The sequence below is a fragment of the Phacochoerus africanus genome, chromosome 2 (genome assembly GCF_016906955.1).
Source record: "Phacochoerus africanus isolate WHEZ1 chromosome 2, ROS_Pafr_v1, whole genome shotgun sequence".
Taxonomy (NCBI): domain Eukaryota; kingdom Metazoa; phylum Chordata; class Mammalia; order Artiodactyla; family Suidae; genus Phacochoerus; species Phacochoerus africanus.
The window spans coordinates 171968750-171985014 of NC_062545.1; the positions used below are offsets into that span (position 1 = coordinate 171968750).

Consider the following 16265-nt stretch of genomic DNA (forward strand, 5'->3'; position numbering starts at 1 on the left):
TTGGAGCTACAGCTGCCAGCCTGTACCACAGCCCCATAGCAATGCAAGATCTGAGCCATGTCTGTGACCTACACCACAGCTCATGGCAAAGCCAGATCCTTAACCCCCTGAACAAGGCCAGGGATTGAACCTGCAACCTCATGGTTATTAATTGGATTCATTTCTGTTGCACTACAGCGGGAACTCCTCAGGACTTTTCTTTTTTAAAAAATGGTCTTATGGGAGTTCCTGTCATGGCTCAGTGGTTGCTGAACCCAACTGGTATACATGAGGATGTAGGTTCGACCCCTAGCCTGGGAACCTCCATACATGCTGCTGGTGCAGCCCTAAAAAGACAAAAATAAAATTAAAATTAAAATAAAAAGTGATCTTAGAGTTCCTGCTGTGGTGCATTGGGTTAAGAATCTTACTGCAGGGAGTTAGTTCCCTTCGTGGCTCAGTGGTTAATGAATCTTACTACGAACCATGAGGTTGTGGGTTCGATCACCGGCCTCACTTAATGGGTTAAGGATCCGGCATTTCCGTGAGCTGTGGTCGAAGACGAGGCTTGGATCCTGCATTGCCGGAACTGTGGTGTAGGCCAGCGGCTACAGCTCCAATTGGACCCCTAGCCTGGGAACCTCCATATGCCACAGGTGCGGCCCTAGAAAAGAAAAAAAAAAAAAGAATCTTACTGCAGCAGCTCTCGTTGCTACAGAGATTCGAGTTTTATCCCCAGGTTTGAGCCCCAGGATTAAAGGACCTGGCATTGCCACAGCTGCTGCTTGGATTCAGTCCCTTTCCTGGGAACTTCCATATGCCATGGGTGTGGCCATTAAAAACAAAAAGATCTTAGATTTTCTCAAGGGATCATCAACTCAACAGTTTTTCTTTTTTCTTTGATTATTTTCTATTTCCATCTAATTACCGTCATCTAGTGAAATGTTCAAAAATGTTAAAAGATAACAGATTACATTTTATTTTATTTTATTTTATTTTATTTTATTTTATTTTTTGTCTTTTTGCCTTTTCTAGGGGCACTCCCTCGGCATATGGAAGTTCCCAGGCTAGGGCTCGAATGGGAGCTATAGCCCCCGGCCTACACCAGAGCCACAGCAACACGGGATCCAAGCCGCATCTGCAACCTACACCACAGCTCATGGCAACACCAGATCCTTAACCCACTGAGCAAGGCCAGGGATTCAACGCACAACCTCATGGTTCCTAATCAGATTAATTAACCACTGCGCCACGACGGGAACTCCAACAGACTACATTTTAAAGGTTTTTTTTTTCTTTTCCTTTTTTTTTTTTTTAAGGACAGCAAAGATGATGAGAGGGTTCCTGCTTTGAATTTATTAATCTGCTTGGTTAGCAGGTAAGTAATCCTTAGCTTCTTGCTTTGTAACAGCATTATTAATGGTAGTAGAGAGGAGTATTTCCATTTTACAGTGAGGAAGTTGAGGTGTAAGGAACTAATATTGTATATATCACAATTCTCTTTGTTTCTAGTTTTTCTCTACAAATAATGTCACATTGAAGATTCTTATACATAGACTGCTATTATTTCCTAAGGGTAATAAATTCCTTGAAATAAGTTAATGGGTTTGCATGTACTTCTGAAACAGGTGTTTATTGCTTGTTTGCCTTCCAGAAAGATCATACCACTCTGTTCCCACTGAAATATCAATGAGAGTGCACATCTCCCATTCAACACTGGCCATTTTCAGTTGATGTAAATGTTTCCATTCTAGTTATAAAAAGATTATAATTTGCTTAGGTTTGATTACCAGTAAGGGTATGTTTCATTTTATTGCAATTTTTAAAATTTCTTGTGTCCTTTGTTCATTTTCATTTGGGGCATAAATTTATTTAGTATATGTTTGATTTCATTTCTTACATTAAAATTTCATATGGAGTTTGAAAATGTTTTTGTACTCTTTTTTTTATTTTTTATTTTTCTTATTTTTTTTTGTCTTTTGTCTTTTTAGGGGCGCACCTGTGGCACATGGAGATTCCCAGGCTAGGGGTCTCATCAGAGCTGTTGCTGCCAGCCTACACCAGAGCCACAGCAACACCAGATCCAAGCCTTATCTGCGACCTTCACCATAGCTCACGGCAACGCCGGATCCTTAACTCACTGAGTGAGGCCAGGGATTGAACCCGCAACCTCATGGTTCCTAGTCGGACTTGTTTCTTCTGCGCCACAACAGGAACTCCTCTTTTCATATTCTAAATTCTTATGTGTGAATGTGTATATATGTGTGTGTGTGTATGTATACATACACATTTAATTTTAGGTCTCTTTCTGGACTTGATATTTTTGTTCATTGGCCACTGTTTTTATTCTAATGCCAGTAACATCAAAGCTTTATAATTTATTTAAATATGGGGAAGGTAAATAATCCTGTGTTCATTTTTCCCTCCCCCAAACAAGATACTTTTTCAGAGTATACATATGTTCAGCATATAGCTTCTTGATCTACAATAATTATGCTAACATTGATAATTAAAACTTACTGGGAACTTTGTGCCAGACGTTTTTCATAGTGCTTCAAAATAGGACCATTTAATCCTTAGAAGGTAGGTACTGCTGTGGCACAACAGAATGAATGGTGTCTCTGCAGCAGCAGGGCGCAGGTTTGATCCCTGGCCCCTCACAGTGGGTTAAGGATCCAGCTTTGCCTCAGCTGTGGCATAGGTTGCAACTTGGGCTCAGATTCGTTCCCTGGCCTGGGCACTCCATATGCTGTGGGGCGGCCAAAAAAGAAAAAAAGTAATAATAATAAAGTAGGTACTATTGTCAGTCTATGAGTAAGGAAACCATGGCAGAGAGAGGTTAAATTACTTTCTTACCATCATAGAACTAGTAAATGGCAGAGCTAAGATCTAAACTCAGGCAGCGTTACTCCAGAACTAAGCTTTTAACTATGCTTATAATAAACTAAACTAATACCTACCTTTTCTGTTGATGATTAGGATTAAATGAGAAGATACAGATTGCCCTAAGAACAAATATACTATATCTCTGATCCTTAGAACAACTCAGGGTTTGTTTTTTTTTTTTTCCTTTTACAGATGAGGACACAGGTTCAGAAATATTAAGTAATTAAGTACTAGTTCAGTAAGCTAGTGCTTAATGGACCCAGGGATTTAACATATCATCTGACTGATATTTTATAATATTATGCAGTTATGAGAGAATAAATGATTATTCACGAATTTTTCCCCCTTTCACATTATCTTCCATCATGTTCTGTCACAAGTGATCAGATATAGTTCCCAGTGCTATACAGCAAAATCTCATTGCTTATCCATTCCAAATGCAATAGTTTGCATCTACTAACCCCAAACTCCCAATTCTTTTTGATGCTCAAATAGTTCTCTTTGGACAGTCGGCGCCCTTCAGATCAGTTCTTATGCTTTTTGTTATATAACCTTAGTGGTCTTTTATCTTTTATAGCTTTCTTCCTTTCTAGTATGCCAAGGTGGTTCATATGTATCTTGGACAGTTGTGGCTCCAGATCTGGAATCAGTCTTTCCTCCTAGGAGTGCTGGTTCCTCTTTTAAAGTAGAATGTGGTATCTAGAGTCCACAGTTTGAACATTAGGGAAGCTAATTGTTGTGAGGTTGGTTATTGCATTGAGGCCTTTTTTTTTTTTTTTTTTGTCTTTTGCCTTTCCTAGGGGCGCACCCGTGGCATATGGAGGTTCCCAGGTTAAGGGTCTAATCGGAGCTGTAGCCGCTGGCCTAGGCCAGAGCCACGGCAACTCGGGATCCGAGCCGCGTCTGCAACCTACACCACAGCTCACGGCAATGCTGGGTCCTTAACCCACTGAGCAACGCCAGGGATTGAACCTGCAACCTCATGGTTCCTAGTTGGATTCGTTAACCACTGAGCAACAACGGGAACTCCCATTTAGGCCTTTTCAGTGACTAGGAATTACTCATTTTTTTAGAAAAAGAAAAATAAAATCAAGGGTTCAAATTGATATTGTAGTTCTAATTTAAGATTACTTGATTTTTCTTTTATGTTATACTTCTGTGCTTAAAATTCTAGATTCTAACAAAATTAACATAATTATTGGCTTTATCCTATAATATTCATGTAATAGTTTCAGAATAACAATGCTAACAATATTATGGAGAGTAAAACTATTGAAGTCAGGAGTTCCCATCATGGCTCAGTGGAAGCAAATCTGACTAGTATCCATGAGGACGCAGGTTCGATCCTTGGCCTCTCTCAGTGGGTTAAAGATCTGGCATTGCCATGAGCTGTGGTATAAGTCACAGACATGGCTCAGATCTGGCATTGCTGTGGCTGTGGTATAGGTTGGCAGCTACAGCTCCAATTTGACCCCTAGACTGGGAACTTCCATATGTTTTGGGTACAACCCTAAAAAGACAAAGAAAAGGAAAAACTATTAAAATCAGTTTAAGAATTCTTTCCAGTTCTTTTTTGTCTCTGCTTTAGGTCACTTGAAATTATTCTCCTCTGTGTAGTTAATGCCTCCAACTTAGTATAGGAGAAAATACATTTGGTGGAGTTTGGTTAGTGATTTTCTTTTTTATTTAATATTGTTTAATAATTTCAAAAATTTATATTGTTCCAAAGTTAAAATTATAATTCAAGGTACATTTCGAGCATTTTAGAATCCACCTTTATCCACTATAGCCTTTCTCCCTTTTGCGGTTATCTATTGTATTAATTTTTAATTTATCCTTCCAGTTATTTTTTCTTTTAAAAAATATAAGCAAATATATGTATGTAAATATATCTGGATTCCTGCACATGCTTACAGAAGGTAACCTACTAAGCATATCATTCTGTACCTTGTGTTTTTTACCTAAAAAATCTTGGAAAGCACTTAATATTAGTATAGATATTTTCCTCATTCCTTTTTTATAAAAGCATCATAGTCTTCCACTGTGTAGATGTACCACAGATTATTCATCCAGTCCCTTTATTGATGGATATTTGTGGATATTGATGGATGATTATTTGTGGCTTTTTGCTCTTTTTTGTTTGGGTTTTTTTTGTTTGTTTGTTTGTTTTTTGTCTATTTAGGGCAGCACCCACGGCATTTGGAGGTTCCCAGGCTAGGGGTCAAATCGGAGCTGTTGCTGCTGGCCTATGCCAGAGCCACAGCAACGCTAGATCCGAGCCACATCTGGGACCTACACCACAGCTCACGGCAGTGCCAGATCCTTAACCCAATGAGCAAGGCCAGGGATGGAACCTGAAACCTCATGGTTCCTAGTCATATTCATTTCCACTGTGCCATGCCAGAGCTCTGTGGCTTTTTGCTCTAAGTAGTGCTGCAATCAATATTTTTAAGCATACAATAAATTTTTTTTAATTGAAGTTGATCTAGAATGTTGTGTTTGCTTCTTGTATACAGCAGAGTAATTCAGTTATACATATATACATGTATTTTTCATATTCTTTTCCATTATGGTTTATTACATACAAGATACTGAATATAGTTCCTGATGACCTTGTTATTTATCTAAGTTGTCTGTAACACTTTGTGTCTATTAATCCCAAGCTCCTAATTCATCTCTACCCTTTGATAACTGTAATTTGTGTTCTGTGTGTTTTTGAGTCTTTGTGTTTTGTAATAAGATCTTTGTATCATTTTTCTAGATTCTACATAGAAGTGATATCATATGATGTTTGTATTCTGACTTACTCCACCTAGTATGATAATCTCTAGGTCTACCCATTTTGCTGCAAATGGCATTATTTCATTCTTTTTTATGACTAATATTCCATTATATATATACCACATCTTCTTTATCCATTCATCTGTTGATGAACCTTTAGGTTGCTTCCATGTCTTGGCTATTATATGTATATAGTGCTGCTATGAACATTGGACTGCTTATATCTTTTTGAATTAGAGTTTTCTCTGGGTATATACCCAGTAATAAGATTGGGAGAACATGTGGTAACTCTTTTTTTTTTGTCTTTTGTCTTTGTCTTTGTTGTTGTTGTTCTTGCTATTTCTTGGGCTGCTCCCTCGGCATATGGAGGTTCCCAGGCTAGGGGTTGAATCGGAGCTGTAGCCACCGGCCTACGCCAGAGCCACAGCAACGCCGGATCCGAGCCGCGTCTGCAACCTATACCACAGCTCACGGCAACGCCGGATCGTTAACCCACTGAGCGAGGACAGGGACCGAACCCGCAACCTCATGGTTCCTAGTCGGATTCGTTAACCACTGCGCCACGACGGGAACTCCACATGTGGTAACTCTTATGTTTAGTTTTTTAAGGAACCACCATACTATTTTTACATAGTGACTACATCACTTACATTGTCACCAACAGGGTAGGACGGTTCCTTTTTGTCCACATCCCCTCCAGCATTTATTTGTACTTTTCGATGATGGCCATTCTGATTGGTGTGACGTGATATCCCATTGTAGTTTTGATTTGCTTTTCTCTAATAATTAGCAATGTTGAGCATCTTTTTATGTGCCTCTTTGCCATCTCCATATCTTCTTTGGAGAAATGTCTGTATAGGTGGGATTGAACCTATGCCACAGCAGCAGCCTGAGCTACTGCAGTAACAACACTGGATTCTTAACCCACTGTACCACAAGGGAACTCCTTTGCTCATTTTTGGTTGAGTTGTTTGTTTTTTTGTCATTGTATGAGCTGTTTGTGTATTTTGGAAATTAAGCCCTCATTGGTCTCATCATTTGCAAATATTTTCTCACGGTCTCAGGTTGTCTTTTCACTTTGTTTGTGGTTTTTCTTTGCTGTATAAATTCTGTCTTCACTAGGTATTTGATCAACGTGACTTAGCTGATGAGCCATCTTGATGTAGCTGAGCTCTTGAAGATAGAAGATACTTGGGATGAAGACAACCTAAGTCTGAGGAAGTGCAGTGCCAATTCAAGTGCAGGTTGCATCACATCGTCAATACTATGTGAAGCCTTCATCTTAACCTGTGCAGCTCAAGTTGATATTCAGAAGATAGACTGTATTGATTTGAATGTCTGAGGTATCTTTGAAAGACCTTGCCCAATTAGGTTGTGATAATATTTGTAAAACTACAAATATAACAAAATTTATTGAAGTATTTTTAAAAATCCTAAAAAAAAGAGAAAGACCTTACCCAGTTTTTGATGAACAGTTTAAACAGGTTTCTGTAATCACATACTTCTAAAACAAATTGAATGCCATTTATTGATGAAGATCCTGCACAAAAACTGTATGATGAAATTTTATAGTGCTGTTTCATTATTTACATATATACATATAAAATGTTAATTGAAAATGTGTTTTGGTTACAAAATTTTGTTTGATTCTTTAACCAAACAAAAGACAAGTTTAAATAAAGGATAAAGACAAGTATTAGAATTAAGATAATCTAGATTATGGAGTTCCTGTCGTGGCTTAGCTGTTAACGAACCTGACTAGGATCCATGAGGATGTGGGTTCAGCCCTGGCCTTGCTCAGTGGTTTAAGGATCTGGTGTTGCTGTGAGCTGTGGTATAAGTTGCAGATGTGGCTCAGATCATGCGTTGCTGTGGCTGTGGCGTAGACTGGCAGCTGCAACTCTGATTAGACCCCTAGCCTGGGAACCTCCCTATGCCACATGTATGGCCCTAAAAAACAAAACAGAACAAAACAAAAAGATAATATAGATTATATGGTACGTGTATTCATAATCAGCAACAAAATTGATCTGATGTTTTTCCTTTTAAGCTCAAACTGTTATTTTTAAATGTTTTATTGTGTTTATTACAGTTTGTTTTCAGTAATACCCTAAAAAGTAGAGTGTCTTAATTTTTCGGACACATCTTTTATTCATATCACTCATAATTTATCTATTTCTATATCAGGTAGAAATATTTCCTACTTTAAATAACAAAAAATCCAAATATCAATGGGTTTTCAAATAGGGATTTATTTTTTTCACATAACAAAAGTCTAGAGGAGATGGCTCTTGGCATTGGTTCAGTGACTCCACAATACCAAGATCTCTGATAATCTTTTAGCTTCCCTCACAGTAGGATGGCCACTGCAGTGCAGAGCATTGTGTCTGTACTCAAGACAGGAAAAGGAAAAAAAAAAAAAAAAAAAGGAGTTCCCTTTGTGAGTCAGTGGTTGATGGACCCAACTAGTATCCATGAGGATATGCATTCGCTCCCTGGCCTCGCTCAGCGGGTTCAGGATCCAATGTTGCTATGAGCTGTGGTGTAGGTCACAGATATGGCTCGGATCCCAAGTTGCCCTGGCTGTGGTGTAGGCCAGCAGGTACAGCTCTGATTGGACCCCTGGGAACCTCCATACGCTGTGGTGTGACCCTAAAGTGACAAATGAAAAAAAAAAAAAAAAAAAAGACAGGAAAAGGGTAGAAGGAGGCAGAGCCTTCTACAACTGATCCTTTTCTCACAAAAGCAGAACCTCCTGCAGAAGTCCACAACAGATCTGTATTCATCAGTTGGCCATCAGTATATAAAGTCATTACCTCTAGAAAAGTGGGGAAATGGAATTAGAATCTTTTCCAGTCTTTCTAATGCGAGATGGAAAAAGAAAGGGGAATGGAATTAACTACAGATCAGGCAACCAATACTTCTGCCACTAGTTATAAATGGAACATATATAGTTTTGTATTTGAATCTTTTCTGCTAAGTCTTCATAGAGCTGAATTTTAAATGAGTTTCTGTTGTGATGCAGTGGAAATGAATCTGACTAGTAACCATGAGGATGCGGGTTCTATCCCTGGCCTCGCTCAGTCAGTCAGGGATTCGGTGTTGCCATGAGCTGTGGTATAGGTCACAGATGCAGCTTGGGTCCCATGTTGCTATGGCTGTGGCATAGGCGGCAGCTGCTACTCCAATTCGACCCCTTGCCTGGGAACCTCCATGTGCTGCAGGTGCAGCCCTAAGAAGCCAAAAAAAAAATTTTTTTTAATAAAATAAATGATAGCCTAGTAGTTTAAATTGTATTTTACCATATTTGAACATTCTCTCATTGTTGAATATCTAATCTGTTTTCAGTGTTAATCCAGTATAGAAAATGCTACAGTGAATGCCTTCATGTACATAACGTTTTCCTTTATCTTTGACCAGAAGTTCCCAAGAGTAGGGTTGCAAAATTCTATCAGTTAATATTGCATTTGAAACTTAACTGAAATATTAAAGTTAGGAATTTATTTTTCTTTCTCATAAAGTAATTCTAGTTTGAGAAGTTTGGGGCTGGTGCAGCAGCTGTGCAATATCTTAAATGTCCTAGGCTGCATCCAGATTTCTCTTTCATCATCATTAGTGTAAAGCTTTTATCATTTTAGTCATGATATGGTTATTTTAGCTCTTACTTCTAATCTACATTCCAGGGAGAATAAAAAGTTTCCATCACTTCTTGCTGTCTCTATCAGGAGAGCAAAAGTGTTAAAAGAAACTCTCAACTTATATATCATTTGCAAAATTATGACTTTTGTACTTATAAGGAAAACTGGAAAATATAATTTTTTAGGTGAACACACTGCCACTCCGACTAAAGTGATTCTGTTGGAAAAGAGTGGAGAGTGGATATTGAGTAGGCAGCCTGCAATGTCTACCATAAAGAGTTTAGGAGTTTCTTTGTGGCACAATGTTAAGGATCCGGCGTTTTCAGTGAAGTGGCTTAGGTCACTGCTCTGGCACATGTTCTATCCCTAGCCCAAGAACTTCCACAGACTGTGGGCACAATCCCCCCAACCCTCCGAAAAAAGCTTGGACTTCCAACCTATACCACAACTAGCCTGTATTGTAGCCTCATGTTCTCTGCTGATTTAGTCTTTATCAGGTAGGGCTAGGGGCCAGGGACTGATTTAATAAAGGTGAAGTGTGGATTACTATTTTAACTTATATGTAAAACTAGTGACTGAGCCAGTGGTATGCACTACTCACACAGAAGAATTAACATTCCTGAGGACTAGAAACATAAAAAAGGCAATTTTGCATGTGCAAAAGACAAAGTGGTGTAAGAAATTATTTTAATGCAATTATACCTCTTTTCCAGCAAGCTACAGGATCTCTAATATTTAACTGAGAACTTCTTTTTTTAAAGTGTCCCTCCTGCAGCATATGGCAGTTCCCAAGGTAGAGCTTGAATCAGAGCTTAGGCTGCCTGTCTATGTCACAGCCATAGAAACACAGGATCCAAGCCTCCTCTGTGACCTATGCTGCTCCTTGCAACACCAGATCCTTAACCCACTGAGCGAGGCCAGGGATCAAATCCGAATCCTCGTGGATACTAGTCAGATTCTTAACCTGCTGAGCCACAGCAGGAACTCCCTGAGAACTTACTTTTGTAATTACTCAACTTGGCATAAGGATATTTTTCGGGAATGTAGAGACAAATAAAAGATATCTTAAACTGCCAACGTAATTATAAGTATGTGGTTTAACAACATAGCTTTAGGGTTAATCAAGGTGTTTTTGTTTCTTTGGTTGGGTTTTTTTTTTTTGCTTTTTAGGGCCACATCCATGGCATATGAAGGTTCCCATTCGGAGCTACAGCTGCCAGCCTGCACCACAGCCATAGCAACATCAGATCCAAGCCGCATCTGCGACACCATAGCTCACAGCCATGCCGGATCCTTAACCCACTGAGCAAGGTCAGGGATAGAACCTGCAACCTCATGGTTCCTAGTCGGGTTTGTTTCCACTGTGCCATGACAGGAACTTGTAGCAGGCTTTTCAAAATTAAAAGTATCTTCTTTTTTTTGTAATCCACTGTGCCATGACAGGAACTTGTAGCAGGCTTTTCAAAATTAAAAGTATCTTCTTTTTTTTGTAATCCCCCCCCTTTTTTTTTTTAATCTGCCACACCTGCAGCATATAGAAGTTCCCGGGCCACGGGGTCAAATTGGAGCTGAAGCTGCAGCCTACACCGCAGTCACAGCAACACCAGATCTGAGCTGCATCTGTAACATACACTGCATCTTGCATCAACACTGGGTCCTTAACCCACTGAGCAAGGCCAGGGATATAGATGACATGGGATCCTTTACCCCCTGAGCCATAACGGGAACTCCAAGTATCTTCTGATTTTAATGGGAAATTGGAGAGGAAAAATTTTTCAACCCCCCCCCCCCACTTTTAGGGCTGCACCTGCAGCATATTGGAAGTTCTCAGGCTAGGAGTCAAATTGGAGCTGCAGCTGCCAGCCTCTACCATAGCCACGCCAGATCCAAACTGCATCTGCAACCTACACCGCACCTTACAGCAATGCTAGATCTTTTAACCCACTGAGCAAGGCCCGGAATCAAACCCACATCCTTATGGATACTAGTCAGGTTCGTAATCCACTGAGCCACAAGGGAAACTCTTTTACTTTTTAAATTGTATTCATTTCTACTTTTTTTTTGGCCATACCTGCAGCAATCAGAAGTTCCTGGACCAGGGAACAAACTACCACAGCAGCGACCTCAGCCACTGCAGTGACAACTGCATCAGCATCCTTAACCCATTGAGCCATCAGGAAACTCCTGTAGTTTTAAAAGTAGTATTATTTCATCTGTGTCTCCTAGCAGAATAAGCCAATTAGATACCACATTAGATTAAAAGTGTTCAGGTTATCCATTTTACCATTAGGGACAACAATATAAAAATGTGTCTAGAAATTATTGAGAAAGATCAAGTTGACCTGTGTCCATTTTAAGATTTTGTGTGTGTGTGTGTATATATAAAATTTAGGGCCACACTTGCAGCATATGGGGGTTCACAGGCTAGGTCTCAAATCGGAGCTTCAGCTGCCAGCCACAGCAATGCTGAGCCACAGCCAGAACGCCAAAGATTATATTTTCTTATATATGTTACCAAATTATCCCCAAATTTCTAAAAATAGTAATTGCTAAATAAAATGCCCTAGAATATTGATTTATGTGAGTTGTTAGTATTTCTTGAAAAAAAAGATGCTCTTATCAGGATTTCCTGTTGTGGCACAGTTGAAACTAATCTGATTAGTATCCCTGAGGATGTGGGTTCAATCTCTGGCCTCACTCAGTGGGTCAGGGATCCAGCATTGAGGTGAGCTGTGGTGTAGGTTGCAGATGTGGCTTGGATCTGGTGTTGCTGTGGTTGTGGTGTAGGCTGGTAACTGCAGCTTCAATTTGACCCCTAGCCTGGGGACTTATATTTGCCATGCGTGCAGCATGTAAAAAAATCTAATCAAATACTAGATTGAACAAAATTAAGCTGATCATTGATTGGTTTTTTCAGAACCTGTAATATGCCATGCAAGTGAATTACCTGATAACAGTATTCACTTTTCAAAGAGCACCCCCAAATTTATGCCAGTCTAAGTTTCTGCAATTAGTTTGATGCTTACCCAGGCCCAAGTTGAACTCCCATCCTACAGCTGTGATTTAGTAGGACTTGGAAACAATTCACCAGGTAACCTTGACACCAGGATTTTGCTTCTCTTTAAATTACTGCATGTTGTGTTCTGAATATTTGTGTCCCCCTCCCCCGAAATGCATATGATCATATCCTAGTCCTCAAGGTGATAGTATTAGCAGGCAGGGCCTTTGGAAGGTAGTCATGAGAACAGAGCCCTCCTGAATGAGATTAGTACCCTTATAGAAAAGACCCCTGAAGCTTAGCTAGCCCAGTTCTGCCAAGTGAGGACAGTCAAAAGATACCCATTTATGAACAAAGTTGCAGCCCATCACCAGGCACCAAATCTACTGGCACCTTGATCTTGGACTTCCCAGTCTTCCAAGCAGTGAGAAATACATTTCTGTTTTTTATAAGCCAACTAATCTATGGTATTCTGTTATAGCAGCCCGAATGGACCAGGACATCCTGATGACATCTCCAGACTTAAGTTCTCTTCAGGAGGTTTGACTGATAGACCCAAGGGATTGAACTCTGTCATGGTTGGCATAGGCTGCTGACTGCATTGTTTATTATAATGCTGTCCTCATAGTTTGTCACTCATACACTATAGCTTTTACTTTTGAAACATCCATATGCTCTTCAAGTTTACTATTTATTTAGGGCTGATGATGACTATAATTAATATACAAAGTCATGGAAAAGGACATCCAAATAAAAATAACTTTATTGTGGGATTGGTTATTTTTATTTATTTTTTGTAAGATTTTAATTTTTTCTACTATAGTTGACTTACAGTGTTCTGTCAGTTTCTGCATTACAGCAAAGTGACCCAGTCACACACACACATATATATTTTTCTCACATTATCTTCCATCATGTTCCATCACAAGTGACTAGGTACAGCAGTGATCTGTACAGCAGATCTCATTGCTTATCCATTCCATATGTAATAGTTTGCATCTACTAACCCTGAATTCCCAGTCCACCCCATTCCCTCCCCCTTCCCTTTGGCAACCGCAAGTCTGTTCTTCAAGTCCATGAGTTTGTTTCTGTTCATAGATAGGTTCATTTGTGCCATTTATTAGATTCCAGATATAACCAGTTTTCCCAGCACCACTTGCTGAAGAGACTATCTTTTTCCCATTTATATTCTTGCCTCCTTTGTTGAACATTAATTGACCATAGGTGTCTGGATTTATTTCTTGGTTCTCTTCTGTTCCAGTGGTCTGTATGTCTGTTTTGGTACTAGTACCACACTGTCTTGAAGACTGTAGCTTTGCAATATTGTCTGAAGTCTGGAAGAGTTCTGCCTCCTGCTTGGTTTTTGTTCCTTAGGATTGCTTTGGCAATTCTGGGTCTTTTATGTTTTCATATAAATTTTTGGATTATTTGTTGTAGTTCTGTGAAAAATGTCATGGGCAATTTGATAGGGATTGCATTGAATCTGTAGATCATTTTGGGTAGTGTGGCCATTTTAACAATACTAATTCTTCTAATCCAGGAGTGTAGAATATCTTTCCATTTCTTTGAATTCTCTTTAATTTCCTTGATTGTTTTATAGATCTCAGCATATGTCTTTCACCTCCTTAGGTTTATTCCTTGGTATTTAATTTTTGGGGGTGTGGTTTTAAAAAGTAATGTATTTTTATAGGATTGGTTATTTTAAAATAATCCACTGTACAGTTTACTTTTAACTTTCCAGTCTTTGATATAATCATGTATATTTATATTCATGATGTATATTTTATATATTGCATGTACAGTATCCTGTAACAAACCTTTTTCTCTTAATATTGATTAGCACATTCCATATAAGCAAATATATGTAAATCTATTTCATCTTTTTAACTAGCTGCACAATATTTTGTTGTATGCCAGTACAAATCAAGTGCCATCAATGAACACCTAACCAAATAGTGAAAACCTTTATACATACAAGTTTGTATACTCATTTAATTTCTTCCCAGCTTGAGATAACTGAAATATATTTAGTAAGTGTAAGGTGTATGTAATGATTCAATATATGTATATATTGCAAAATGATTACTACAGTAAGATTAGTGAACACATTCACCACCTCCCATAGTTTCAATTTTGTGTGTGTGTGTGGTTAAGAAACTTTACAAGCTCTTAGCAGCTTTCAAAGACACAACATAGAATTGTTAACTATGGTCACCATGCTGTATATTACATCCCTGGAACTTACTTTAGTAAGTTTCTTCATGAAATTGCTCAAAGATATGTACATTTTAAATTGAAAGGTGCTCTTTTATAGTGCAGATATTCACTTATCCCCCGATATATACTGTATTTGCCTGATTTTAATATTTTATAGTGCTTTCTGCCAAGCAAACTTTAAGAAAAAGTTGTCATTTTGTGTGTATAGTTAAAAAGTATATAACATGAAATCTACCTTCTTAATAATTTTAAGTGTACATAACAGTTTTAACTTTATGCACATAGTTGTACAACAGATCTCGAGAATGTATTCCTTTTGCAAAACAAACTGTAGGGATTTCCCATTGTGGCACAGCGGAAATGAATCCAATTAGGAACCATGAGGTTGCAGGTTCGATCCCTGACCTCACTCAGTGGGATAAGGATCCAGCATTGCCATGAGCTGTGGTGTAGGTTGCAGACGCAGCTGGGATCTGGTGTTGCTGTGGCTGTGCTGTAAGCCGGCAGCTACAGCTCCAGTTCAGCCCCTAGCCTGAGAACATCCATGTGCTGTGGGTGCGGCCCTAAAAAGCAAAAAACAAACAAATAAAAAAAAAAACTGTATACTCATTGAACAGTTCCCCATTTCCCTCCTCCCCCAGCACATGGCAACAACATTTTATTTTTTGCTTCTAAGAGTTTGACAGCTTACACCTCATATAAGTGAAATCATACTGTGTTTGTCCTGTGAGTGCCTTATTTCACTTAACATAGTAACAAGGCTATTACGTATGACCAGACTTTTCTTTTTTCAAGGCTAAATAATATTCCAGTGGATGTGTATATCATATTTTATTAATCTAGCCATTTGTCAATGGACATGTAAGTTGTTTCCACCTCTTGGCTATTGTGAATAATGCTGCAGTAGACATGGGAGTGCAGTTATCTCTTCAAGATACATTTGAATATTCTCAAGTGGGATTGCTTGATCATATGGTAGTCCTCATGTTAAATTTCTGTGGAAATTTTATACTCTCCCATATTGGCTATGTCATTATATCTCCAATTAGAGTGCACGAGGGTTCTAATTTCTTCACATCCTTTCCAACATTTATTTTCTGCTTTTTGGTTTTGGGTTTTTTGTTTTTGTTTTAATGGCCAAAGAGGTGTGAGTTGCTAACTAATGGTGGGTTTGATTTGCATTTTTCTCATGATTCATGATATTGAGCATCTCTTCATGTACTTGTTGGCTATTTGTATGTCTTCTTTGCAGAAATATCTATTTCAGTCTTTTGTTCATTTTTTTATTTGGGTTATTTGGGTTTTTTGCTATTTTTAGTTCCTCGTATACTTTTTTTTTTAACTTGTATTCTTTTTATGGCTGTACCTGCAGCATATGGAAGTTCCCACGTTAGGAGCTGAATTGAAGCTGCAGCTGCAGGCCTATACCACAACCATGGCAACACTGGACTCAAGCTGTGTCTGTGAACTACACCACAGCTTGTGGCAATGCTAGATCCTTAACCCACTGAGCAAGGCCAGAGATTGAACCAGCATCCTCAGAGATACTATGTCAGGTTCTGGAGCCACAACGGGAACTCCAGTTCCTTTAGTTATTAACCCCTTACCAGATAAATGGTTTGCACATATTTTCCCCATTCCATATGCTACCTTTTCACTCTGTTGTTTCCTTTGCTGTGAAAGTTTGACTTTGTCTCACCTGTCTATTTTTGCTTTTGGTGTTTAATCATTGCTAAGAGCAGCATTACAAAGCTTGTCTCCCGTTT

The 16265-nt window shown here is 38.8% G+C and overlaps 1 protein-coding gene across 6 annotated transcripts in view; it reads left to right on the top strand.

The window, feature by feature from the left end:
• GEMIN2 (gem nuclear organelle associated protein 2) overlaps positions 1 to 16265 on the top strand; it is a 43496-nt gene that overhangs the window by 15333 nt on the left and 11898 nt on the right. For 3 of the 6 annotated variants that reach the window (XM_047767216.1, XM_047767215.1, XM_047767217.1), the window contains one exon: positions 1299 to 1357. In XM_047767216.1, coding sequence (XP_047623172.1) covers positions 1299 to 1357 — 59 coding nt within the window. Of the gene's footprint in view, positions 1 to 1298; positions 1358 to 1633; positions 1775 to 6768; positions 7412 to 12763; positions 13056 to 16265 lie in introns of those variants that run through there. The other 3 variants (XR_007133165.1, XM_047767218.1, XM_047767219.1) reach the window with 3 other exon arrangements.